General features: G+C 40.5%; 3 protein-coding genes across 3 annotated transcripts in view; 2 read left to right on the top strand and 1 right to left on the bottom strand.

Annotated features, from left to right (window-relative positions):
* The window catches only part of CXADR (CXADR Ig-like cell adhesion molecule), a 57,010-nt gene extending 50,599 nt beyond the window's left edge, over nucleotides 1–6,411 (top strand). The window contains exon 8 of the mRNA XM_028151689.2: nucleotides 5,734–6,411. Coding sequence (XP_028007490.1) covers nucleotides 5,734–5,775 — 42 coding nt within the window. The 3' untranslated portion in view covers nucleotides 5,776–6,411. The remainder of the gene's footprint in view (nucleotides 1–5,733) is intronic.
* A 45-nt stretch (nucleotides 6,412–6,456) lies between these two features.
* Nucleotides 6,457–26,374, bottom strand: BTG3 (BTG anti-proliferation factor 3). The gene is made up of 5 exons (XM_008145605.3): nucleotides 26,150–26,374; nucleotides 21,406–21,583; nucleotides 16,561–16,698; nucleotides 11,038–11,245; nucleotides 6,457–7,131 (listed from the first exon to the last, which is right to left on the bottom strand). The coding sequence occupies exons 2-5, from the start codon at nucleotides 21,576–21,578 to the stop codon at nucleotides 6,889–6,891; spliced, it is 762 nt and encodes a 253-aa protein (XP_008143827.1). The 5' UTR covers nucleotides 21,579–21,583; nucleotides 26,150–26,374; the 3' UTR covers nucleotides 6,457–6,888.
* LOC129148249 (basic salivary proline-rich protein 2-like) lies at nucleotides 25,133–26,341 on the top strand. The gene has a single exon (XM_054712875.1). It carries the CDS (start codon nucleotides 25,133–25,135, stop codon nucleotides 26,339–26,341), a length of 1,209 nt encoding a protein of 402 aa, XP_054568850.1.
* Nucleotides 26,375–27,933: the final 1,559 nt, after the last annotated feature.

The raw sequence follows: 27,933 nt of genomic DNA, 5'->3' as shown, positions 1-27,933 counted from the left end.
AACCATGACCTGGTTCATAGGTCGACACTCAACCACTAAGCTACACTGGCCGGACACAACTGGTATTTTTTAAAAATTATTTACCAAAGGATCTTATTAGCTATCAATATCAGATTTTAAATGTGGTCAGTCTTATCATTGGGCAATATTAGGAAACATTAAAGAGTGAGGTTTTACTTAGTAATAACTCAGATGACAAAAGTGAGTTTTACATTTTTCATGTTAGTCCCTTTAGACAAAGTTCAAAATTTTTAAATATACTTTCATTTTTAATCAGTAAATTTTATTTCATTTCTTTAGAAAAAGCATTTGATGAATGATCTACAAGATACAAAAAAATTTTTCCCATTGAATTTAGTGAAACAAATAGTCAATGATGCTGGCTGTTTTCTGTTGAACTTTACAGCTTTACTTATCAATTTGACTCTAAAAAATGTATCTATAATTTTCTGTGTATGATTTTTAAAAGTTGGCAGTTGTGTTTGTCTCTTTTATTTCTGAACTTGAAAGGAAAATTATCCTTCTCCCACCCCACCCTCAACAAAGGTAGTTATATTTCGACATATGATTGAAGACATTTCCAAAAGAGATCTGTAGCTTAATATCTAATGATAAAGATGGGTTAAATCAAGGCACATACGTACGAATACCATGAAACTATTAAAACCCATGTTTAATCAGTGACATAATAAAATGTTCCACATTTTCCAGTTGCATAACCATAAAATGAATATATTTCATGTCATAACACAGCAGTATGGGAGAATATAAATTAAAAGCTCCCTCTTTTAAACATTCCCCATCCACTGAAATATTAACAGTGGTTATCTTTGCTAGAGGGATTACAGGTGATTTTAATGATCTTTCCTCTGCTTTTAGCTATTTGTTTCCTAAATTGGCATTCGTTTTAATAACAAAATTAATTCTAATAAATATCTTGTGTATAATAATTATGGCATACTTGGTTAAAGTTCTTCGTTACCTATGATAATTTCTACATGTAGATCCATAGGAAAAGCAGTGATTTAAACTAACCGCTAATACTTTTCATGGAGAAGGGAAATTTTTCAAATACAACTTGTAGCTGGAAGTTGGAAGATTATCTGATGCCCTCTTGTGGCCAAAATTTTTTCAAAGGTGATTTGTTTCTTTTCATTGAAATCTTGTCTAAACCAAGAAAAGAACAAAATATTCTATTGCTTTCCAAATGACAAATAAATAATGCTCACACACTATTGCTAACACTTTAAGGGTAACCACTATTAAGGGTAACCACTATTATCTCTCTTGCTCCTAAAAGCACGCTTCCTGGGTTTGAAGACGTTTAGATCACCTGGGGCAACTTGAATACTCTGAGACTGTTTAAATGATAACCCTGTTAAGTTCTATTAGCCTCATTTTTTGCACCTATCTTCACCCCTCACGCAATATGGTGGACAGCTTTGCGTATCAGTAGTCACAGATTATTCTTGCATTGGCCTTACTCTTACGTAGTATGAATTATGTTTATCATGGCAAGTAATGCGTCAATTGCACATTGATTTATAAATTTGCAAAAGTATTTCCAATTATCTTCTAGATATATACTAGTAGAATTTGCGTTTTTTGACATTGTCAAATTGCCTTCCACAATGAATGCAAACCACAGTCTTTTCAATGTTTGTCACTGTGTTAGGTGAAAAGTGGTTATATTTCATGGTGTTAGCTTTTATTTCCTATGTCATTAGTGTGCCATTAGCACATCTTCTGTTTTTAGCCATTTGTATTTCTTTATATTTGGCTCTGCTAAATAATTTAATTATATGTAGGAGTTTTTGTATAAAGAATGTTAGTTCATTTTCTTTTAAATACTTTGTGGAAATTTTCCCCTCTTTGAAGTTTGTCTTTTAATATACAGCTTGTCTTTTTCTTCAATTACAAATCACCAAATCTTTCTGTCCAGTGGGGAAGATTTTCCTATGCTAAGGCTTGTAAATATCTCACTTATTTCCTCAGTGCTTTTATAGTTTTATAATTTACATTTTATCTTTATCCAGAATTTTTATGGTTTGAGGTAGGAATTTAACTTTAAAAATTGTGTAGCCAAATAGTTCACTATTAATATTTTATTAGTAACTCATTTCCAATTTGTAAAGCCACATTCACCATACATTAAACTTCTGTATAGTCATTCACTGCCTAACATTTCCATCAATGACAGACCACATATACGACAGTGGGATATCATATGGCCTAGGTACTTATTAGGTTATACAATCTAGGAATATTGAGGCAATTTAGAAATATGGTGTTTCTTCTATTCAGTTCTTTTTGTCTTTTGGCAATTTTTTATAAATTTTTCTCCTCTATAGGACTCACACTTTTCTGTTGTTGTTAAAGTTTAATTTTAAGTATTCAATACTCTTTCTTAATAGGAATTTTTTTCCCTACAAAGTACTATTTAATTTTTTCATCACAAAATTATGAGATATATAATTGGGAACACTACCGCTGTATCACAAGCATTTATTATTTTGGAATATTTCCTTCTAGACACAGTATGATCAGCAATAAAATTTTGTAACCACATTTTAATCATTAAATTCAGAAATGTAACAGATATCCTCTACATGGAATTTGATTATCAGTAATGTATAGTATTTGTATTTAATAGAAATAAGCCCTCTGAACTTGTCTTAAGTGCTTTAAAAAATATTTGTGTTTTTACCCCTCTAGTTACAAAGTAATAATGCTCAGTATAAAAATCTAGACTGAAATGTACAATGTAGAAATATTAAGTTCTCTGTATCTGCCCTCTTTCTGCTGCCTCTGAGAATACTATTAACAATTTGGTATTTCTTTTCTGGACAATATTGACACCATAGGCAATATTGCCCCGACTTGCAGCATTTTATTCCATGTCACTACAAATCCATCTTTTGTGGCTACATGGTATTTTCTATTTTTTAAAAAACTAGATGTTTGTTTTTTAAATATATTTTTATTGATTTCAGAGAGGAGAGGGATAGAAACATCAATGATGAGAAATAATCATCGATCAGCTGCCTCCTGCACTGGGGATTGAGCCTGCAACCCGGACATGTGCCGTGACCCGGAATTGAACCTTGATCTCCGGGTTCATAGGTCGACATTTAACTACTGAGCCACATCAGCCAGGCAGCTTTCTTTTCCTTTAAATCAGTGGTTCCCAACATGGGGTACACACCCCATAGGAGGGCAATTCGATTGTTGGGGGGGGGGGCAATTCGAGTTATTAACTGAATTTTTTGCATTTATGATTCTAGGGGCCTCATATCTATAATAATAAAAGCATAATATGCTAATTAAATCCAACAGCCAAACAACCTTCCAGACGTCATTCCAGGGGCCGAGGCAGAGGCAGTTAGGGGCAATCAGGCAGGCAGGCGAGCGGTTAGGAGCCAGAGGTCCCGGATTGCGAGAGGGTGCATGCCGGGCTGAGGGACCCCCCACCCATGCACGAATTTTGTGCACTGGGCCTCTAGAAGAGTATATAAAAATATATTGTGATATATTTATGTATTTCAGTTCTCTATTATGTTTTGAAACTTTATTTGCTATTCATATCACTTCATATTATTTTTAAATTAATTTCTTAGTGATTTCTTCTTCAGTACTTCAACTGTCCTTTCATTCTTTTATTTTTCTCTTTCATGGATGCCATGTTCTGTGGAAGCTTGTTTAGACCATTAATGGCCTTTTAGGCTTCCTTCATGTGAATAGTTTACTTTTTGAATAATAAGAATTATGTCAGGGGGGAAGGGGGCATCAGGATTTTAGAGATGCTTAGGTGGGGCATGGCCAAAATAATGTTGGGAACCACTGCTTTAAGTGTATTTTAGAACAAGATGGGAGGTGGATATCAAGTCACAAATCTTCTACAGGTAGTTCATCTAATATACAAATTCAAAATTAGCATTTTCCCCAAGGCACTCTGCCATTTTGTTGTCAGCAGGAATGAGTAAGAAATTTAGATGATTTTATAGTAACCTAATGTGGAAAGAAAGGTCCAATTACCAGGGGGATGCCAAAAATACTTCCTTGTCAGTATGGCTAGTATACTTCTGGATTTTCCCAACAAGCGTATAACTACAACTAGAGGCCAGGTGCATGAAATCCATGCACAGGTGGGGTCCCTAGGGCTGGCCTGCGATCAGGGCTGATTGGGGCCAGGTCAATCAGGGCCAGGCCAGAGAGGAGGCGACAGTTGCCGGGACGGGTGCAGAAGGAATAGACGCTGGACGCTGATGCCACCATCGTCGGCATTCTGCCACTGCGCAGTTCCCTGCCTTCCCATCCACCACTTCTCTCGCTGCCGCACTGCCCCTGGGCGGGCCAGTGGCAGGCCGGTTGGGGCCTGCCAGCCAGGGGGAGGGAGGGGCACAGGTTGGCCGCCAGCCCCAAGGAGGGAGCCGGCCCTTGGCCCCACTGGGACTGGGGCCACATTCACTACCACTCACCCCAATTCCCCATCCCAGCCAGGGCCGGGGGAAGTTGGCCGTGAGAGCGCACTGACCACCAGGGAACAGCTCCTGTGTTGAGCATCTGCCCCCTGGTGTTCAGTGCATATCATAACAACCAGTCGTTCCAGTCACTTAGGCTTTTATATATATAGACTAGTGGCCTGGTGCACAAAATTTGTTCATGGGGGGTGAGGGGGAGGATGTCCCTTAGCCCAGCGTGCACCCCCTCCAATCTCAGACATCCCTCTTACAATCCGGGACGCTGGACCCCCGGCCGGGCGGCCTTTTGGCTGGGTGGCGCCGCAGGCCTGTGCGCACCCCCGCCAGTGGTCACTCCTAGGCCAGATGGCGTGGCATGCCTGCTTGCGACCCCTAGCCAGGCGGCCTCCAAGCTGGGCGGTGCTGTGGGCCTGTGCACACCTCCACTGGTGTCCGCTTTCCCCGGGTGCCGCTCCCAGGCTGTGCATGACAGGTCGTGACTGTTATGGTGTCCAGGCTAATTAGCATATCCCTCTATTATTATATAGGATGTGAGCAAATTAACAGAACAAATGCTAACTCCCTGATAAAAATACCTAAAACCTACCTGTCATCTTTACAATTGACCACAAATCTCCCTTTGTCACATAAAACTCTTATCCATAATAGCAAGTTTTTAAAAATTTCAGACTTAAGTAAAACTACTCTCCCTTGTCATGCCAGTTACCCCTAGAAAAATAAAGTGAAGTTTGAATAGGCATTCACTATATACAGGGGTAGGCAAAAGTAGGTTTACAGTTGTACAATAATACAAGAATAAATTTTTTGTGTACCCACAATTGTAAACCTATTTTTGCCAATCCGTCTTTTCAGAGGAAAAAGTATAAAGTTTGGAAGTATGTTAAAAGTTGTTTGAATATGGTTTATCAAAGAATACAATAACATTAAAACTAGAAAAGTATCTAAGGTTTAAAAATAAGTTTTATGTTGAGATCGCACTTCAATTTCCATACTTTCAAATCTGAGTTATGATCATGACTTAATGTTTGTGCACTTCTCTGATATTATGTCAACAGAATTTATCAGTAAAAATGACTACAGGAATTTAGAATAGCCAAGGCTATCCAATGATTTATTAGCAAGTTACGACTTTTTCTGATGTTAAATAATTTAAAGATGTGGAAAACGGGAAAAATTATTGATCTTAATTCTTTAAAATGTATCATGGGGGAGAAAAATCCAAATTCTTATTTCTCCTTTTCTCTTTTTGTAGTTCAAGTACACTTACAAGACTGATGGCATTACAGTGGTGTAAATATGAAGGACTGCTGAAGAATCTGAAGTACTGTTCTATTTGGCTTTATTTTGGACCTCTAGTAAAGGCTAACATGTTGTAAAAAAGCAAATGGGCACAGAAATTAAGAGTGGCTGAAAAGACATTTCTGCTTTATGCACTGGCATTACGAACATAAGTCAAATGTCTTATCAAAATTAGTACAGGCCGGTCCTGACCAATGTCACTCAGTTGGAGCATTGTCCCGAGCACCAAGATGTGGCGGGTTCTATTCCTGGTAAGGGTGCATACACAGGTTGCAGGTTCAATCCTGGGTCAGGGTACAGGAGGCAACTGATGAATATTCCTTTCTCCACCCCATCTCCTCCTCCTCCTCCCCCCTCCCCCCCCAAAAAAAGGGGGGGGAACGTTAGTACAGGCCAAATCTTTGGGTAGGAAAGTCCTATGTATAGTGACTTTAATAATTTGAAAGATGTTTTATTATGTTTATATTTTCAATGAGCTACTATTAACAAATTTTATTCTTTTATATGCATATTTTGCCACTGTAGACTTTGGGAAAAGTACGGTTTTTAAAAGTTGATTTTTTAAAGGAAAATTAAAAATTTTAGTTTTTTCTTTGCTAAATATTGAATTAAACAGTAAAGTGAGACATGACCTTTACTCTTTCTCCCTTTTTTATGCACAGAACAGAAGCACACATTGTCATGCCTCAAACTACTTTTTATTTGCAACTACATGATTTCACACAATTCTTCTAAACAATAACATAAAATATATTTCCCTGCGTATAAATAACTTACATACTCTCCATAAAGTAAATGCTCAAAGGTGCTATTATAACAGATCGCCCACTCCTACAGTGTTCTCGTATGCAACAGAGTTGATGCACAATATATAAATACTCAAATCCAATATTAAAAACTCAGGCACTTGACTAACTTTAATAAAATTTCTCAAACTATACCAACATATCTAAAGTGCATATATTTTTTAGAAAGATTATTCTCAATAACTTCTATAAAAATAAGTTTGATGGTTTAACCCATCTAACTTTACTACTATGAGTATGAACTTTTAATATGCAGTCAGGCTTATTCTACCTTCTCTCAACACTAATAGAATCAAAAGCAGCTAGTGAGGTGCTAACATGTGAGGATTAATCCAGTGATTCCGGTCACAATGCATTCCAGGAGGAGGTACCCATGTTACTGGAATTGGGCGATATGGTTTATTATTCTTCCTTCCCTGATGTGGATAACCAAATGGAACAGGCGGAGGGTAGTGACACTGATGGCTATTCCCTCGGTACATCCCTGGCTTTTTTCTGGGCAAAGGGTGCCACATTGGAAGAGGCGGGAATATCAATTCTGAAATCTGCAGGAAAGAAAAAACACTAAGTTAATTCAAAGGAAAAATTAGTCATGTATTATGTAAAACTAAATGAGTTTCCAGATTCCTCATTAAAGAAAAACAAAATCACTCACCCACAACCCTAAGAATGATATTCCCATGGTCAAGTCTAAATAAAGGGTGGGCCAAATGTAGATTCACAGTTGTGAGTATGCAACTGAGTTTATTCTTGTATTATTTATTAATTATTGCATTATTTCCAGTATGAACACCTGTAAACCTATTTTGGCCCAACCCTATATATTAAAAACCTTATATATGATAAGTGATTAAATGAGAATTAATTAATAAACACAACACTCTGAGGCAACCAGAAAAAATCAAAACACAGAATGAATGGAAGCTTGTAAGGAGGTAGCTTTATTATTTGGGGTAGGCAAAGACTTCTTCCAGGGGACACAAAAAACATAAGAAAAAATTATGATAAATTTTACTTCATTAAAATTTAAAATCTCCCTATATTTTCTTCTAAAAACAGAAGACATTTATTTAGCTTTTATGTTTAGGTCTATGATCCATCTCAAATTAATTTTTTAAAAAAATATATTTTATTGATTTTTTTACAGAGAGGAAGAGAGAGGGATAGAGAGTTAGAAACATTGATCAGCTGCCTCCTGCACACCCCCCACTGGGATGTGCCTGCAACCAAGGTACATGCCCTTGACTGGAATCAAACCTGGGACCTTTCAGTCCGCAAGCCGACGCTTTATCCACTGAGCCAAACCGGTTTCGGCTCAAATTAATTTTTTAATGTATGGAGTCAGGTAGCAGTTAGGTTCTTTTTTTAAGAAAATATATACATTATCCAATTATTTCAGTATTAAGTTCTTAAATACTTTTCCTATTGAATTACTTTGGCACTTTTATTTTAAAAAAGACTACATCTGTTGGTCATTTCTGTACTCTCTATATTACATGAATATATTTGTGTATCTTTAAACCATTACCACACTTTATTGATAAACACAATGGCTTTATGTGAGGCTATCCAAGTTGATTCTCTTGTAAGTTTTAGAATCTATTTGTCTTTTGGGATTCAGTTTGATATTGAGTTGAATCTATAGATCAATTTGGGGAGAAATGACATAATCTTCACTTCTTAATTAGTGGAGAGTTATCACTGAAGGTACCTTTCAGGAAATACAGACTCCTCAGAAACAAAGACCCCAAGCTAAAAATTATTGTCCTTACTTTGATAAATCCCTTTTTAAAGTTCTTGGCAATGCCAGGTTCAAGATGAAAAAGTAGATAGGGACCTGGGCAGGTAGCTCAGTTGGTTAGAGCATCATATCCCAATACACCAAGGCTGAGGGTTCGACCCCGTCAGGGCACATAAGGTAAGGCTCAGTTGTTTGGAGGAGTGTACCAATGCTCCATGGTTGCAGGTTGAACTCCCGTCAGGGCACATACAAGACTCAACCAATGAATGCATAAGAGTAAGTAGAACAACAAATCGATGTCTGTCTCTCTTCTCTCTTTCTCCCCCTTCTTCTCTCTCTCTCTCAAATCAATTAAAAAAAAAAGTTAAATTAAAAAAAAAAGTAGATAGGAAGGAAAGATTAAAATTGGCCACTTGCACCAGCTGCCTACACAATGGTGTACAAACAGGCTTCTCTGTTCATGAAATTTTTTGTTAGTGGATACAATGTCAAAGAGAAATGTTTTACTTAAAATGCAAGAGTCTTTCATATCCTGATATAATTTTATCCTAACAGTCTCTCAACATGGGGGGAAATAAATACAATTTTAAAATAAAATTTAAAAGTCAACTTACTTGTAAAATATTAGAAGCAATCATTTCAATTTGCGACTTTGAGTAACAACCAACAAAATTCTGATATAAAATTGCCACATATTTGAATAAATCCCAAGTAATTTAACAACAGTAATTTACAGTATATAATATATATCATGCAGAGAAAAAAATGCCCAACATATTTAAGGCAAAGGTCTTAGAAATGATCCCTGAAATACAGCTATTTCATTTACTTATCTATATAGGAAATCTCTCAGAAAAAATACAAAAATAACTGGTAATGAGTATCTCCATGGGAGGGCACAGGACTAGTGGTTGAAGGAAGATTGTGACTATTATACTCTTATACTGTTTGTTGTTTTTAAAAGCAGACGCACATGTTATCTTATAATACACATGTATACATATGTCCCTAAAATGTAATAATCTTCAGAACTATTCTTCCTCTCAAACCTAGGAAGGATATTTCAACTGAAAAACAAAATAAGAAATAAAAAATTAAGTTATACTGAAAGAATGTTCATTATATAAATGTATGCTGAATTTAAAGGTTTAGTTTTTCAAACTCAAAACTCTGATTTCTTACTCTTTAAGGTCTAAATTTTCATTTCAATCCAAATCTGACTCTACTGTGAACGTGGTATGTTTCATTAAGTCTAATTAACACCAAATTAATAAAATTATGTGTATTTAAAAGCAAACAATTGCCTAGCTGGTTTGGCTCAGTGGCTTGAGTGTCGGCCTGTGGACTGAAGGGTCCTGAGTTCAATTCTGGTCAAGGGCACATGCCTGGGTTATGGGCTTGATCCCAGTAGGGGCATGCAGGAGGCAGCCAATCAATGATTCCCTCTCATCATTGATATTTCTCTCTCTCTCTCTCCCCCTTCATTTCTGAAATCAATAAAAATATATTAAAGAATAATAATAAAATAAAAGCATATAGTTAGCCCTTGAACAACAGGGGTTAGGTGCACCAACCACTCAAAAATCGATTAATTAACTTTTGATTTCCCCAAAAGCTTAACTACATTGGTTGCCCTTGGTATCTGCAGGGGATTGGTTCCAGGACCCCAAGAGATACCAAAATCTGCAGGTGCTCAAGTCCTCTATCTAATATAGTGCAGATTAATGCATAGTGAGCCCTCCACATCCTCTAACTCCCAATCTCAGATTGAAAATAGTACGGGCATTTATTGAAAAAAATCTACATGTTGTTCAAGGGTCAACTGTGCTGAAAATTAGAAAATGTTCATGTACATAATAAGGCTCAACTCAAATGATACATTTTTTTACTTAAAAATATTTTTTTCTGTTGAAAAGTACTGTCGTTAATAATTTTTTTTTATTTTATTTTATGTCGTTAATAATTTTTATAAATAGGCCGAAACCGGTTTGGCTCAGTGGATAGAGCATCGGCCTGCGGACTCAAGGGTCCCAGGTTCGATTCCGATCAAGGGCATGTACCTTGGTTGCAGGCACATCCCCAGTGGGGGGTGTGCAAGAGGCAGCTGATCGATGTTTCTCTCTAATCGATGTTTCTAATTCTCTATCCCTCTCTCTTCCTCTCTGTAAAAAATCAATAAAGTATATTTAAAAAAAAAATAATAATTTTTATAAATACATTAAATGTTCTTTGGCATGTAGGGTATAAGTAGTAAATAGTTAAACATGTTATAAGTGCATGTAACCCTTCAACTTAAAGCGAAGGAGATATTGTTTTGGCTTGAATGAAAAATTAACTGAAATATAATTTAAATTATGGAAAAGTAGAGAACAAGAAAGTTAAACCCAAAGATACAAGTTGGAAGTGTTAAAGACTACAAAAAATGAGTGGTTATTTTTTAATATAAGAATTTTTTAAAATATCAGAATGTTTTATCACCACGTCCTTTTTTTCTCTTCTTTGCCACACTCTTTGAAACATGTTTATCTGACTTATTGAATAGTAAAGCAGACCTTTGATAAAGTGTCTCAGGATGCCTATTTATATCTCAGAGGAGCCACTTCATGTGGAAAGGCAAGAACTCAGAATCTCAAATTAGAGAAACCAGAGCAACATGGATTGATTTGGCATGCCCTGCTCAGGGACCTTCAATATGCTATTTCATGATTACCTGGTACATGGGGCTTGGAGTTGCAGTCACCGAACTGGATTTCACCTCTACTTCCTTACTTGTTTCTTCATCTGAAGAAGAGGATCCTGAATGATAATCAGAGGTAACCTTATCAAGGGCCCTGGTAACTTTCTTAGAGATCTCATCCTTGTTCTCATCCTCATTTTCAAAGCTGGCAACAATAAATGCATTGTTTTTTTCTCCATACCTAAGAATTAAAAAAATAAAAATCTTACAAAAGCTTGAAGTCATAGCAACAAAGCAAGAAATATCCATAAAAACAATTAAACTAGTCTGGACATGTCAGTGGTCCAATGCAAAAAAGGAACCCTCTAAGAACTTCATTCTAAATATAGTATCCTAACCCAGCTCTGTGCCAACAGGCATGCCACAATTCTGTTCCTGGTCTACTCTCTTTCCCAATTTTCTTTTCTATTGCCTCCGAATAAAAATAGTTAAGAAAAATTCATTGTTTTGATTACATTTTGTATGTACCATTAAAGTGGCAATACAGTAAAATCTTCCAATGTACTTTTAACTGACCCCTGGTAATGTAGTTCCCAATTATTCAAGTCAGAAATCAATTAGACATTTCCTATGAGATTTAATTTTACCATGATTAATAGAAAAGGGGCCTGTATTTCCTATATCTATACTGACAAAAATAAGAACTGAGGCAACTGTTGAAGTTAAAAAAAAACACACACACAAAACACAACAAAAAACAACGCACCTATTGTTGAGGAAATAAAAGGTTTTTGCTTGAATTATACTACTTACCTCATACAGATTCCTATAATTGCTCACCACTCATTTTCATGTTTTTTAAAAAGTAAAACAAGTCTTTTTATCCTTCCAAAGCATGATTAAAAAAAAATTTACTTTATTGACTGGTTTTAGAGAGAGGGCAAGGGAGAAATATCAATTTCTTGTTCCAGCTAAAACAGGAATTTTTAGGGGTTAAAAGACAGGTTTTAGGAAATGTTAGAAATCGAGGGGACCATGGAAGGAGCACAGGGCTGCAGAGCAGCAGAAGGTCTATTTCCATAGAACAGGGGGAACAGGTACATTTCCCTAGAATGAGGGAGCTGGGAACAGCAAAAGGTCTATATTTACAAAATAAAGAGAAAGGAAGCCCCTCATCCAGAAGGAGAAGAAGAAAGCCCAAAGGGAATAGGAAAACAATAAGGAATGGGGGCGGGGGGGAAGAGAACCTTACATGTCCCATGTGAGGTTCAACCTTTGAGCCCAGGTGTTACTATAGTAACCAGTCCAAGGGAATTTCATGCACTGGGCCTCTAGTCCTATCTAATAAAGAGGGAATATGCTAATTGACCATCATGCCCTCACAAAGATGGTGGCACCCACAGCCAATAAGGAGGGAATATGCTAATTGACTGCCATGCCCTCAATGATGGCAGCGCCCACAGCCACAAGATGGTGGCACCCAGTCCCCTCAGCCCCACTGGGGTGGCAGGCGCACAGCATGGCCGGGTCCGCCCTGCGCACCTGCCTCCGGAGTCCCCCAGTACCCTCAGCCCCCCAGGGCTGGACCGAGGCGCAGGCAAGCCTAGGATGGTGGTTGCCCAGCTGCCCAAGGCTCAGGTAACCAGGGCTGGCTGAGGCTTGCACTGCCAGCAGTGGCAGCAGCAGAAGTGTGATGGGGTGTGGCCTTCCTGATTGCTGGGTCGCCTCCCGACCCTGAGGGCTCCCAGACTGTAAGAGGGGGAAGGCTGGGCTGAGGGACTCCCCCTCCAGTGCATGAATTTTCATGCACCGGGCCTCTAGTCTATAATAAGGTAAAAGGCCTAAATGCAATAAAGTCTTTGAAAGTCTGTATAGAAATTAAGTAGTCTTATAGGTGAGTTCTGTGTCTCTATAACTGTTCTATCTTCTATTCACACAGTCTGAGTTGAGCCATAAATGCTACCTAACTATGGTGGATAACTCCCTCTTCTATTCTTTTTCAGTTTACCTCATAAAAGGAGCTGCTACAGGATGGCAGAAAAAGCATTGGAGATGTTCTGGTTCTGGCTCTGCCATGAACTAGCTCTGTGGCTAGGGGCAAGTCATTTAGTCTCTCTAGGCCTCAGTTTCCTATCTGCTGGGTCAGGAAACTGGAGCTGGCTGGATACTGGTTAGTCTTGGGCTGGTGATTCTTAGGATAAATATGCCTGAACAGCTGGGCCAAGTTCCTCATAATACAGAATTCATGTATTATAATTTCACAAGTTTACTTAGCATAGGGTTTTTAGCAATAGAAATTTACCCTTCTGTCCTCTACAGCATTTAAAGTTTAAGTAAATCTTGATATAATCAAAGGTTAATTCATATGTTAATGTCAGTATTAACAATGGGCTTAGGCCTACCTTCAGTTTTGCCCATTAATGGAGTCAAAATTCAAGCAAAACAGAAAGGCAGGAAATTGGAGAAAAATCCATCTTTGTAGAAGCAGAAACCTAAACCAAGGGCAGACATCTAATGATTGAAGGATCAGCTGTATCAACTCAGATTTCTTTGACATGAAACTTCAATTAGGTTCTGCAACTTTCCCTTTGTAGTATTTTGGTATGAGTGGTCTCTTCAGTAACGTTCGAATGTGTAGTTAATTCCTTACAATTAGTAGTGAAAAATTTTTAAACTTGCCATTTTTCAATGACACACTACTAAAACAATAAGGCCAATTTAGTTAATTTGAAACAAATCAATAGTATCCAATGCTCTTTATCAGGAAAAGAAAGGATCATAGAAATTATCATTTTTTTGCTTCTACCCCTATCTCATCACCAATTTATTTATTTAAATAATTATTTATTGTTGAAAGTATTACATATGTCCCTCCCCCCCCCCATTGACCCCTTCATCCCTCCCCCACCAGCCTTCAGGACCCAGGGGGGTTATGCATATATGCATTCAAGGTCTTTGGTTGATTACCTCTCCCTTCCTCCTCCCCCGCCCCCTCCCCAGTCTTCCCTCTGAGATTCTGCACTCTGTTATTTTTTTTAAAGGTATAGAAATATACTGAGTAGATAATAAAGCTACCAGATTTTCCTTATTGGAAAGAACTGTTATGTATTCTGTATCCTCCCAAATATTTCACTAAGTAATAACCTTTTTAAGTATATAACACTTGGCACCCTTCCAACACTTTATCCTGATGGAGTAATTCAGACTATGAAGAATGTTCTCTTTCAGTGCATTTCAATTTTTTCATAACCTTAGCTAGTCTCTAGTTATTATTAGTTATTGAGTAATTATTTTTAATGACTCATATATTTATTCAATTATATAACTAACTGCTAGATCACATGTGTTTTAATTTTCAGAATATTTCTTTCCAGTTTTGGTCCAAAAGCACTAATCACTATCTCAATCTTCTCTATTAATTTACAGTATAACTTCTACTCAATCGCTAACAATCTTTCGTTTTGGGAGTTTTATTATCATTGAATCACCACATTCTGAAGATGATGTGAAGAAAAAAAAATCATATCACAGCCAACATTTGGCAAAATTTTAATCACATATAAATTAGAAGGCTACTAAATGTAAAGATTCTCTTATATTAACCAGATGAAAGCACAGTAATTTTTCATTATCTGGCCAAGTAATGAGGTACCCACTTAAGCAGAATGTTCACATAACTAAAGCTTTTATCTTGAGGTGCCAAGATTTAGTTTAAACATTTCAAATAATTATGTCCAAAACGTTTATATAATTACAGAACTTCTTAAACATCTTTGGACATAGAAACTTTCCCCTTATGATTTAAGATCATTGTATTAAACATTCATTTAATACATTTGAACTAACTTCAGCTTTTTCGCTTCCACCTCTATGTTAAACTATATGACCTTTTTTATTTTGTAGCTTGAATAGTATGAACAACATTTCAAATGATGCTTATAATTTTTTATTAGTTGAAAACTACACTACTTAAAGAACTGTATTAAATTAAGAGTCAATAAGGATCTAAATGTGGGGCTAATAAAAATGCAAGCAATTCAATATAGTAACTTTGTGAGAGTTATTTCTTGTATACTGAGCTCTTCTGTAAGGTCCAGTGGCCAGTCTTTAAAGTCGGACCCTGGTCTCACTTGAGTCCTGATTTAGTCCCTAAATCTATATTGTTTGACCTTCTTGGATCAAAATTTGAGATGTCTTGCTCTTTCTTTTCCTAACTGAGAAGGGAGTATCAGAGAATCTACTACCTATGCCTGGTTTCCCAAAACAGTAGCTTATAAACAGGCAGCTCCAGGGCAGTCCAGACAATTCAGTGAAAGAAAAACCAAGTATTTTTTGGCATAACATGTCTTTATCTCCACTTTCACTGTTGGAGATCAGGTCAAAGGTATCCTATTCTATGTAATAAAAGGCTAATATGCAGATTGTCCTCTCAACTGGGAGTTCAACCAGGGGGCAGGGCCGGTCAGCCAACTGCCCACGGCCCCTCCCCACAGCTGGCCCGGCCTGATCAGGGCAGGCCAGCTGGACCCTACCCGTGCACAAATTCGTGCACTGGGCCTCTAGTTATTAATATGTATCTTTGAACTTTATTAGGACTGCATCATAAAGCATCTCTACTACAGTCAACTGGTGAACTGTACCTCAAAATTAAAGAGAAATATCCTAAAGGAACAACTGTAGGAAATTATTCAGAGGGTTCCAAGCATCTGTTCATCCTGTTCCTCCTGCCTGGAAATGTCCTTCCCACCTTGTCATCTAGTCAACTGCAACTCATCCTTCCTCAATCAGCTCAAGTATCAACTACTCAATAGTCTTTTCAGCACTCAGCAGAGCAGTAATTTTCTCCATTGTGCCATCAACTGACTGCATTTTGTACATATTTCATTTTAGCACAAACCATACTGTTATAAGCTGCTTATTCTTCTAATTTATTACACTCTGAACTACCTGAAAGACAAATGGCACTTTCATTTTTAAAAAACTAACACTAAGAATGCCTGGCTCACAATGAATGTTTTTAGAATGAACAAAGTACAATTAAATTTCATACCTAACACTCACCTTTTACAATTCTGCTCATTAGGGTACAAAAAATAATTTCCATTATGAAAATATCACTTAAAAATCAAAAAGGGAGGTAAGAGTAGAAACAAACAAAAACAGAGACCAACCAAAAGTTATCCAGTATTATTTGGGATTAGCTTCTTTCCTAATTTGAAGAGGGGAAAGACAAGGGCACCACCAATGAAAGAAGACAATAATTGACCTTCAGGAATCTAGGTCTCTAAATTTTATTTCTTGATCTATAATAAACTTCTTGGCAAAGCTTTAGAAAAACCCTGTCTAATCAGTTTATCAGTTTCTTTAGCTACAAAACAAGAATGTAACCAGTCCTTCACTATCACCTCCAGAAAAGTACTTTACAAAATCCACATCTGAAAAGGCAAGCAACCAACTTCTGGCTATAAAAATACACAAGCAGGCAGTATCTGAAAGAATTTCATGATGTCAATTCCAGCATGGTAATCAGTTCAGCCACCAAATTAAAAAACTCACCGACAGCACACCTCACATGGGTCCACCCACAGAGTGAGTTCCTTTGGCAAGCCCAGGTCACTGTACAAAATGCAGCTATTCTCACAGGCTTTCAAGACGTCAGGATCAACTCTCTGAAACTTATTGACACGAATGCACCTACAACAAAGTGGAATAATGTTAATAGCTTTACTTGAATCATAATCATAAGCCTTGTTATATCCTTTAGTATTTGCCAACATGAATAAAAAAAAAAATACCCTGACAGAGAACTCCGTAGTGTGTGTATCTTACACAGATAATAAATATGAACTAAAGGCAAAGAGCAGCATCAACAAGACTACCCAGCCTGGTAAAAAGAAAAGGGCATCTATGTGAGCCCAGGGAAATCATTAGAACTGGCTCTACTTCATTTTACCTAGAAACCACTAATCTAACATGTACATTAAATGAGTAAGGAGTATTAAAGTTGCATGGAATTATTTAGAGCTCTGAAGGTAAAAGTTTTAATAGGCCAAGTTTACATGTTAGCGAAACCTCTCACAACAAAAGACCTCAACCAGTATTTCAAATAATATTTAGAAATCCTTATGACAAATTTTGATCTGTCATGATCTTACTTGTACATCTCAAATAATAAGTGTTAAAAATTATGTCCTTTGCCTTACCTATAACTTTTTTATAAAAATAGAATCAGTCAAGGACACTGAACCATTCATATCACATACTTAAGATTAAAATGTAACACAAAAGTGTTATTGGCTTATTTCATTTAACTGCTGTTATGCAAGGGTTTTCTTTATTTTTAATAGCTGTCAAAATAAGTGAAAAGATTTCTAAAACAATAGAGTCTCTGTTCCATTATTTTTTAACCTAACAAATATATCTACTGAACAGAATGTTCAAAGATGGCTCCTAGTACAAATGCAAAAATACATGTTAAAATAAATATTCTGCTTACAGAAAAAAGGTAGCTACAATGAAAGTATTTATTGCCAACTAAGAAATCAATTAAGATAACCTAGGTTTTAGTATTAGTGCTAGTAACTTATTTATTGGGTGAATTTAAATTAAGTCCTTTCACCTCTTCCTCGGACCCAAAGCTCTAAATATGGAAAATACACCTGGCTGGTGTTGCTCAGTAGATAGAGCGCCGGCCTGGGCACCAAAGGGTCACGGTTCAATTCCTGGTCTATTCCCCATATCTGGATTGCAGGCTCGATCACCACCCCAGGATTCATGTGGGAGGCAGTCAATCACTGTGTCTCACATCAATGTTTCTCTCTCTCCTTTGTCCCTCTCTCCCTCTTTTCCTCCCTCCTTTCCACTCTCTCTGAAAAGCAATGGAAAAAATATCCTCGGGTGAGGACTAACCAAAAATAAATCAATATGGACAATACAATGTAAATGACAAATAGTAATTATACCATAAATGCAATGACATCAATAGAATAATGTGCCATTTAAAGTTTTTAAAAGAAATTATTAGTTTATTTGTATTTCCTTTTAAACAGTGAAAAAATTCTCAGTTGATAACAGCTAATATGCATATTTAAATAATAATACAGTGTAGACCGACCCTAGAACAAAAAGGGTTGAAATTGCTCATGTCCACTTACATGCAAATTTTTTTCAGTAAGTACCTGTACACTATTTTCGATCTGTGGTTGGGAGTCAATGGATAAGCAGGCCAACTGTATGCTATGATCTATGCCATTTCACATAAAAAACTTGAGAAACTGCAGATTTTGGTATCTGAGCAGAGTCCTGGAACCCCCAGGGACACTCAGGGGCAACTTAAAATTTTTGGGAAGTAAAAAAATATACACAGATTTTTTGACTTTGCATAGGTCAACACTCCTAACCCCGCCTGATATTCAAGGGTCAACTGTAATTAACTCTTTCTGAAGGTTTACTGTGCAACAATTTCCTAAATCCTTTGCACATATTAACTCTTAATTTTCATAATTTTCTTGAGTTAGATGCTATTTTCCCATTTTAAGAAAGAAGGCAAAGAGAATTTGAGTAACTTGCCCAACATCACAGCTAAAAAATGGTTAATCCAGACCACCAGACTCCAAAGTTCATTTTTATTAAATAGCACCCTATACTGTCTGTACCTATCTTAACATCATTAACAATTTAGCAAATTTAAAGTGAAAAAAATTATTTTACAGCATGTAAGATGCTCTTTGTTCCTTTCTGTAAGATGGTCCGTTATACATTCTAATGCTTAGATTGATTCAAAAGTCCCATGTGCCCTAGAATCAAAGGGAGTTAAGGGTAAGGAGAGATCTTAGATAATTACATGCTTTTGTTATGTACAAGTAGAGTGATGTAGGTTCTAAGCTTAAAAAAACATATATGTAAATATAGTTTAGAGATTCTGCTTCAACAAAATTTACATATCTTACATATTTTTTGCTGTTTTTCACTCTCTATATACTGTGACTACATATCCATTAACCACTCTTCAAATACAGGATTTCTTTTTAAAGTTGCATAAAAATAGTCTATCAATTACTCATTGTTACCAATTTAGTTTCCAATTATAAAGTGTAAGAAATATCCATATTCATCCATATTTGTATGCATTTCTGATTATGTTTCTAGAATACATTTTCAGGAGACACTGTTCAAGAGTATGAATATTTTTCCAGATCTTGATGCCAAATTGTCCTCCAAAAGCATCTTACTTGTATATATTGCAGAGAAACAATTTTAATTTATAAGCACTTTAGAAGAAAAAGAACATGTCCAACCTACTCTATGGATCGAATAGTATACAAACTCTGGTTTAATCCTATAATCTATTCATTTTTATAATAGTAACGACCCACCATTAAGTCTAATAGTTTTCTACTTCAAAGATGGCTTAAAAATGACTTAATAATGACACTTCTGATCACATGCCAATTTAATCCTGTTTGGCTAACTTTTTCTCCTCAAGTTTTTAGAAGTAATGGAAATGAAATTATATACTGTCTGACCTTTAAGCATTTACTTGACAGTATCTCCTTTTTCAGTAATAGTATGGTAGCTTGGCACTTCCATATGCCTTCATCCAATGTCAATTACACCAGTGTAAGCCTCAATAGCTCTAACACACAAAAGCTGTACACTCTATCAATAATGAAGATGTGCAAAAAACAACTAAGAGAATCAAGTGACAAGATAAAAAATAACTTGAGTCTACCTTATATAGAACATCCACATTTGTACTTTAACTGAACACATTTTCCAATTTACTAGGAAACCTCTTTGGGTAAAATTGAAAGAGAAAATATATCACTTTGATTCTTTTTTTTTTTTTAAATATATTTTATTGATTTTTTACAGAGAGGAAGAGAGAGGGATAGAGTTAGAAACATCGATGAGAGAGAAACATCGATCAGCTGCCTCTTGCACACCCCCTACTGGGGATGTGCCTGCAACCAAGGACATGCCCTTGACCGGAATCGAACCTGGGACCCTTGATTCCACAGGCCGACGCTCTATCCACTGAGCCAAACAGGTTTCGGCTACTTTGATTCTTTTCTTTTCGATAGAACACAGGCTCATCTGGCTTTTAGCAAATGAGAAATAAACAAATCATATTTTCACTTCCCTTGTTGCTTCAATAGTCTTGTACTTACAAGAACTCAATTTTTACATCAAAGAAGTGCTGATTTGTGGAAGAAACTTTGGGGGCAGCAATATGCATAAGTAAAAGAATTTCTGAAATCATGATAGCCACAACTGTTCCACTTTTCTTTTTTGTGGCCACATCCACAAATGGGGCATGTTTTGACAGACAAGTTTAGCAGGACATTCTCAACCTAGGTTCCCGAGCGGTCACATCAATACTAGGGAGTGAGCATGCTAGGACATGTTCTGTAGGAGTCTGTTCTTCTTTACTTTAAGCTGTAAATGTAACATCAAACCAAAGTACAAAGAACAGCTTCAAGTGAAAATTACCTTCTCCCTCAGAGCCCAGGTAGTGGTCACACTGTGGTATACAGAAAGCCCATAAGGATTTAGGGTCAGTTAGACCTGAGTTCAAGTCTCAGAGCTAATATTTAACAGTTATGGATCTTAGGTAAGTTACCTTCATCTATAAAATAGTTACACTGGCTTCTACAATAAAGAATTATATGTAGTGCCCTAACCAGTTTGGCTCAGTGGATGGAGCGTCGGCCTGCGGACTCAAGGGTCCCATGTTCGATTCCGGTCAAGGGCATGTACCTTGGTTGCAGGCACATACCCAGTGGGGAGTGTGTAGGAGGCAGCTGATCGATGTTTCTCTCATCGATGTTTCTAACTCTCTGTCCCTCTCCCTGTCCTTCGCCCAGTAAAAGATCAATAAAATATATTTGAAAATAAAAATTATGTGTAGTTTAAGTGCAATTCTTCCTGTGTCTAGAACAAATTAGGTGTCTAATAAGCTTAGTTCCCGTTTGCTATAAAACTTATTTTTTGAAAAAACATGTACCATATAATTTACTTTTAGATTCAAGAAGACTCATTTCCCTCAACTCCTACCATGTACCTTTATGGATGACAGTTTTGGTGGTCCCCAGAATTGTGAAAACCCCCAAGTACCTGTGACATAGAGGACACACTCAATCAGGAGCAAACTATAACTATAAGAAGACTAACTCCTGGTAGACTAACTTTTGGGAGCTCCCAAGTCTAGGCAGGGGGACTCCTAACAGCAAATACATATATTTTCAAATAAGTAAAGAAAAAAATACCAAGACACCTCAGAGTTCTGTATTTTGCAGATAAACTATGAAAGGCATGTACTGAACACCCTGCAGTCCTTGGGCTTTGCACTCATTTCAGGAGCTGATCAGCTTCTTCACTTAGTCCAGTCTAATCCTTTACCTGTAGGCCTGTCCTTTTGATGGTTTTTCAGGATACCAGTGATTTTTATATTTTTCTTGAAGTATCAGAGTCAATTTCTCAGCAAACCTCTCAACTGCTTCTTTTTTCAACTTATCATGTTTTCGAACTAGCCTTGTGAAAAAGAAGACAACGGCAGCAATTTCGTTCTTCATCTTTCCTGCAAAGATAAAATAGTTTTTCTCAGAACAAAACATAAACACTGGAAGATAAAGCTCTGCAAAATATCCCTTCTTGCAGCTCCCCTTCCTCCTTCCAATTTTATCTTGTTTCATTGGCTCATATCTGGAGTAGAGAACAATCACTACTTTATGCCATAAAGACCTTATAAAATACTGTTAAAAATCTTATCACTTAGCTCTTTGAAAAAACTCAGTAAAGAGAACATACCAAATTATTCCTATTGGTTAAAATAAAATCAGAGATATCAAAGAGAGGTACTATAATAAGACAACTATATAATTTTTACTCAATGTGTCAATATTTAGTTGCAATAACTTAAGTTTGAAAGTCTGTGAAATAATCTGAATTTTGAAATACACTACTTTAAAATTCGGTATTGTAGAGCCATTATAGAAAACAGTTTGGCATTCCTAAAAGGTTACACATAGGGCTACCATATGACCCAGCAATTCTACTCCTAGCTACAAACCCAAGAGAAATGAAAACATATGTCCACAAAAACTCATACACAAATGCCCATAGCATCATTCATAACAGCCAAAAAATAGAAATAACCCAAACGTCCATCAACTGATGAATGGACAAAGTGTGGAATATACTAGTATATGTAATGGAATGTTATTTGGCAATAAAAAGAATGACGTACTGATATACATTACAACACAGGTGAACCTTGAATACATTATGCTAAGAGAAAGAAGCAAGTCAAAAAGAACAAAATTGTATAATTCCATTTATATGAAACTAGAGGCCCGGTGCATGAAATTTGTGCACGTGGTTGGGGGGCAGGGGGTCCCACAGCCCAGCCTGCACCCTCTCCAATCTGGGACATCTTGGGGGATGTCCAACTGCCGGTTTAGGCCCCATCCCACAGAGATCGGGCCTAAACAGGCACTCGGACATCCCTCTCACAATCCAGGGCTGCTGGCTCCCAACCGCTTGCCTGCCTGCCTGCCTGATTGCCCCTAACTGCTTCTGCCTGCCAGCCTGATCACCCCCTAACTGTCCTCCCCTATAGGCCTGGTCGCCTCTAACTGCCCTACCCTGCTGGCCTGGACTCCCCAACTGCCCTCCCTTGCAGGCTTGGTCACCCACAACTGTCCTCTCCTGCAGGCCTGGTTCCCCCCAACTGCCCTCCCCTGCGGGCCTGGCCCCCCTAACTGCCCTCCCCTGCAGGCCTGGTCCGCTGCAACTGTCATGCCCTGCAGGCCTGGTGCCTCCCAACTGCCCTCTCCTGCCGGCCATCTTGTGGCGGCCATCTTGTGTCCACATAGGGCGGCCATCTTTGACCAGATGAGGGTGGCCATCCTGTGTGTTGGAGTGATGGTCAATTTGCATATTACCTCTTTATTATTTAAGAGAATGTCCAGAACAGGCAAATCTATATAGAAATAAGGTAGATTAGTGGCTTAGGGGCATGAGGGACTGAGGGAGAAAAGTGATGTCAATGAGTACAGGGTTTCTTTTTGAGGTTATGAGAATACTAGAGGCCCAGGGCACAAAATTCGTGCACGCGGGGGGTAGGGGGGGTCCCCTCAGCCCAGCCTGCACCCTCTCCAACCCGGGAACCCTTGGGGGATGTCCAACTGCCAGTTTAGGCCCGAACCCCAGGATCGGGCCTAAACCGGCAGTTGGACATCCCTCTCACAATCCTGAACCACTGTTTCCTAATCGCTCACCTGCCTGGTTGCCCCTAAGTGCCTCTGTGTGCCAGCCTGATCTCCCCTAACTGCCCCCCCCGGCTGACGGCCAGGTCACCAACTGCCCCCTCCTGGCCAGCCTGGTCACTCCTAACTGCCCCCCCTGCTGGCGTGGTCACCCCCAACCCTCCTCTGCCGGCCTGGTCACCCCTAACTGCCCCCCCCGCCCCCCCGCTGGCCTCGTCGCCCCAACTGTCCCCCCTGCCGGCCTGGTCACCCCACACAGTCTGCTGTTCAGTCATTTGATTGTCCCTCACTAACCCCCCTGCCAGCCTGGTCGTAGGCAGCCATCTTGTGAGGGCACAAGGGTCAATTTGCATATTACCTGTTTATTATATAGGATCCTAAAATCGACTGTGGTAACGGCTGTACAACTCTCTGAATATACTAAAACCAACAAACTGTACATTTTAAATATAAGAATTGTATGTGAATTATATTTCCATAAAGCTACTATACTAAAGAAAAAAAATTCAGTATGGAGTGTCTGTAAGCATTCTTTTAGGAATCTAAATGATATGCAAAACAAAAAAAGAGTGGGTCTATCAGAACATATTTAAGAGGATGAAAACTCTGGGTCATCTATAGAAAACCAAACTAAAATAATCAGAAATTTAGCTGCATTTAGGAAGTGCCTCAAGGAGGAGTCTTTAAATGGCAGATCTGATTTATCATTGATTAATCCATAAAGGCAAAAACAACCTTGTCCTGGGGTTGTTTCAATGTATATTCTGTCTTTATGCGATGAGCTCATTCATTTGGCTGCTGTAAGTAACGTGGAGTTATTCAGATTCTGCATTTACTAAGTAGCCAATTATTAAAGACTTACAGCCTCTGCTATGTTTCATATAAAACCTGACTAACCTGATAGTTTGTGTTCTCACACATTCAAAAAGTAAAGGTGATTCTGTTAGCTTCCTTTTTTCTTTTCTTAAACCTGCTCTTAAAAGTCCCTCTTCATGATATGAGTCCTTTACTTCTTGTGCACATTCAAACAAGGGATCTCACTGTGAAATAAATGCTATATAGTTATCTGAGAGGTGTGCTGGCGCCTTAGCCACCCTGATCCTGGATGGGAAGACACCCAAGCCCTGGAATCCTAGAATGCCAAATCCACTCTCTGTGGCCAGCCACCAGGCCCCAGGTGCAGGCACACACATCCATCCAGCCCTCCACCACTGCTGGGCAGCCTCCTCCTGAAAAATATAAATGGGAGCCATTTCCACTTTATAAAGCTCTACTTATACACAACCCACGTTATGATGGAAGGGAAAACCCAATGCAATTTAATACATGGTTTGGGATAAAAGTTGCTGATGGAACCACCTTAGCCTCTGGTCCCACCAAACAAAACAAGGAACCACACTCGGGGAAATGTACAGGATTGGTCACGAGATCCTTCTCCTCATTCATCAAATTGCCCAACGGGGTTCTACATATCTGGGCTTGGGATTTTTTTTTTTGTTTTCCCCTTTTATTTTTGCCCTGTTCCATATCAAAAATAAAAGGAAGGAAACAACCACTTAGTGGTTTGCCGTTGGTGGTAACACAGGATGAGTCATATGGGATTACTTTTTTTTCGGGTTCAGTTGGAAGGAGCGATGCCTGGAAGAGCTGAAACAACATGAACCTCCCCACCAGTCCGTATTCCTCGGGGAGTCCCAGGAGGTAAACCAGGGAGGGTCACCCCGTCAGTCAGGGAGCGCGAGAAGCCAGCAGCCGGCGGGGGGCCCCCTCCGACCCCGGGCACCTGGAGGAGGTGGCGTGGCGGCCAAGGCCTCCTCCCACACGCGAACGCAAAGCTCCATTTCCAAGACCGCCCGGTGATGTCACCCCGGGACGTCGTCACCGCGGCGGCCGCTCCGCAAGTTGCACTTTGTTCCGCGGGGTCCTCGGCTCGCAGGGGCGGCGCGGCCCCCCGAGGGAAGCCCCGCCCGGGCCTCCCGGAGTGGCTCCCTCCGTCCTTTTCCCTCCGTTGTAACGAAGGGCTAATCGCGACCGTTTCTGGAAACGGTATCTTTCCCGCTGGACGTCCCCAAGGTGGAGGAAGCGGCCGCGGCGGGGGGTGGGGGGGAGGCGCCCGGAGACTCCGGGAGCGGAGGAGGCGGCGGCGGCGGCGGCGGCACGGGACCCCCCTCGGGCCGGGAGGACGGGGCTGGCGAACCCCTCGGAACCCGCGGCTGAGCCCCGCCCCCCCCGCCCCCCCTCCGCCGAGTCCCCTGGGTGCGAGGTGCCGAGGCATCCAACACCTCCTCCCGCTCCTCAGGGACCGGCCTGCTGGCGCGTCCAACTTCTGCAACCGGGCTTTCCCCGAGTTCAGGGGGCAGGGCCCCATCCCTCAAACAGCCTGGCAGGGGGCGCCCCCCACCGGCCTGGCCGCCCCCACGCCGGGTCCGGTCTCTGCGGGGCCTGGTTCGAGGGCCGGGCTCCCCCCCTCAGGCGCGACCCTTCGGACAGCAAGGGTCTCGGGCTCCAGAACGCTGGCGGGCGCGGGAGGGGGCGGCAAGGGGCAGGGCGGCCGCTCGCCCCGAGGAGGCAGGCGCCGCGCGGTGGAAACGTGGCAGCAGCCGGGAGGCGGCGTCTCCTCCGTCCCGATCTCCCGACCCCGACCCCGCCGAGGGCCACCCCCACCCCCGGAAACCTCGCCGGCCGCCCCCAACCCTTGCTTCGCGCCGAGCCGGAGCCGATGCAACCTGGCTCGATCCCGCACTCCTTCCCGGCTCCCCGGCGCGCCTCCCAAAGGAGCCATCGACGTGGCGGCGGGGGCGGGGGGCGCCCGGGCCCCCCTCACCCTGAAGCCCTCAGCCCCAACATGCCCGCCTCCCCCGGCCCGGTCTCCTCACCGCCGCCGCCGCCGCTCTGGGGCCGTAGATTCGGCGGCCCCGACCAACTCCGGGCGGGGAACCACGGGCTCCGCCTCACGGGGGGGGCCGCTTCTCGGCGGCCAGAAGCGCAGCAAGCCCGGTCCGGCTCGCGCGGCTCCCGCGTCGTCGGGCGGGCAGACGGGCGCGAGCGGCGAGCGCAGCCTGAGGTAGCGCCGGGGGCTCGCGGGCCGGAAGAGGGGAGGGGCGATGACCCGGGAAAGGGTTGGCGCCGCGCGGGACGGGCTCGCGCGCCTGAGGGGGGCGGGGCCTGTGGGCGGGGCTTCGCAGAGGCCACGCCCCCCGAAGCCCGGGCTCGACCGCCCCGCGCGGACCTAGTCCGACGGCGAGGACCGCCCCGCGCCCCCGGTGAGACCTGTTCTCGGGGCCGAGCTCATCCCCGCCGCCTTCCTATTTGCTGCAGACCCTACAGGGGTCGTGGGGCCTCGTGCCTGGGCTGCCTGGGCATCGGCTTCCCTCTTTGCTCCCTTCCGGCCCCCCTGCGCCCTGACATCTGCTGTGTTGGGAGTGCGAGTTCTGCATCCAGCTCTGCAGGGCTCCATCTCTCTAGATCCAGGGCTTGCTGGGGGGGGGGGCGGACGGGCCACGGGGACCTGACGGAAGGGAGGCTGCGGTGATGGGCTCTGGTTGGCTGGACAGGTGGCCCCCTCGGAGCAGGGACTACCTCTTGCTGACCGGTGTGTCCCTCCCGCCCTGGCCCTGAACCCGGTGTCTTGCTTAAAGGAGGGGCTGCTGGGATGTTGACGGAAAGAATGGATCCTTGAGAGTCCAGGCTTTTGGCTAACAAGAGGCTTCCACTCAAGGACTTCGCAGAGGCAAAGCTTAATCTCTGAGCAAGCACAAATGTGGAAAAAGGTACGGTAACTTGCTGAAGAAAAGGAGGAACATCTTTTCAACCTTGTATATTGAATTGGCAGCATGGTATTCGTTTTGTGGAAGAACTTTAGTCTGTCAAACAGGCCCCCTCCAAATGCAAGATATTTCTACTTTCTAAAAATTACTATTACAAGAAGGCCAGTTTTCACTCCTTCTGACTAAAACATGTAAATTACTCAAGAACTGATTGTTCAAGTTTTACATTGACCAGGTTCCTCAAGACACAGGAGGCTTCAGAGCATGTTTTCAACCCAGTTTTTATGAATATTTAAATTTTTTAATACCAATATTAGTGATTATAGCCTATTAGCAATTCAAAACAATATTTTTTAAGCAAACATAAATAGGCAATCCCAAGACCAGTACAATAAACTTTACTTTTTTAAAAGTATACTCTAGCCCTAGCCGGTTTGGCTCAGTGGATAGAGTGTCAGCTTGCAGACTGAAGGATCCCAGGTTCGATTCCCGCAAACATGCCTGGGTTGTGGGCTTGATCCCCAGTAGGGGGCGTGCATGAGTCAGCCAATCAATGGTTCTCTCTCATCATTGATGTTTCTATCTATCCCTCTCCCTTCCTCTTGAAATCTCTAAGTATACTCTAGTACCTAGGGGTACTGGACTGGTCAATTTTAAGAGAGTACTGATATTTATACCCTGGAATATACTAGGAGATGTGAGGGTGTTTTCATTCTAAACTCATAACAATCTGATTGAGGTTATTTTACTGATGAAGCCTTTTAACACTCCAATGTCATCAAATACCTAGGAAGTCATAAATATTACTCAAAATTTGTTCTGAAATTCCTATAGCTCAAGATTGCTATTTTGTGTAAAGTTTAGAAATCTGTGACCCACGTGGTCCAGACTTA

Source organism: Eptesicus fuscus, chromosome 3, assembly GCF_027574615.1.
Source record: "Eptesicus fuscus isolate TK198812 chromosome 3, DD_ASM_mEF_20220401, whole genome shotgun sequence".
Classification (NCBI taxonomy): domain Eukaryota; kingdom Metazoa; phylum Chordata; class Mammalia; order Chiroptera; family Vespertilionidae; genus Eptesicus; species Eptesicus fuscus.
Note: the sequence above shows the minus strand (reverse complement) of the source record. Positions and strands in the feature narration are given on the sequence as shown.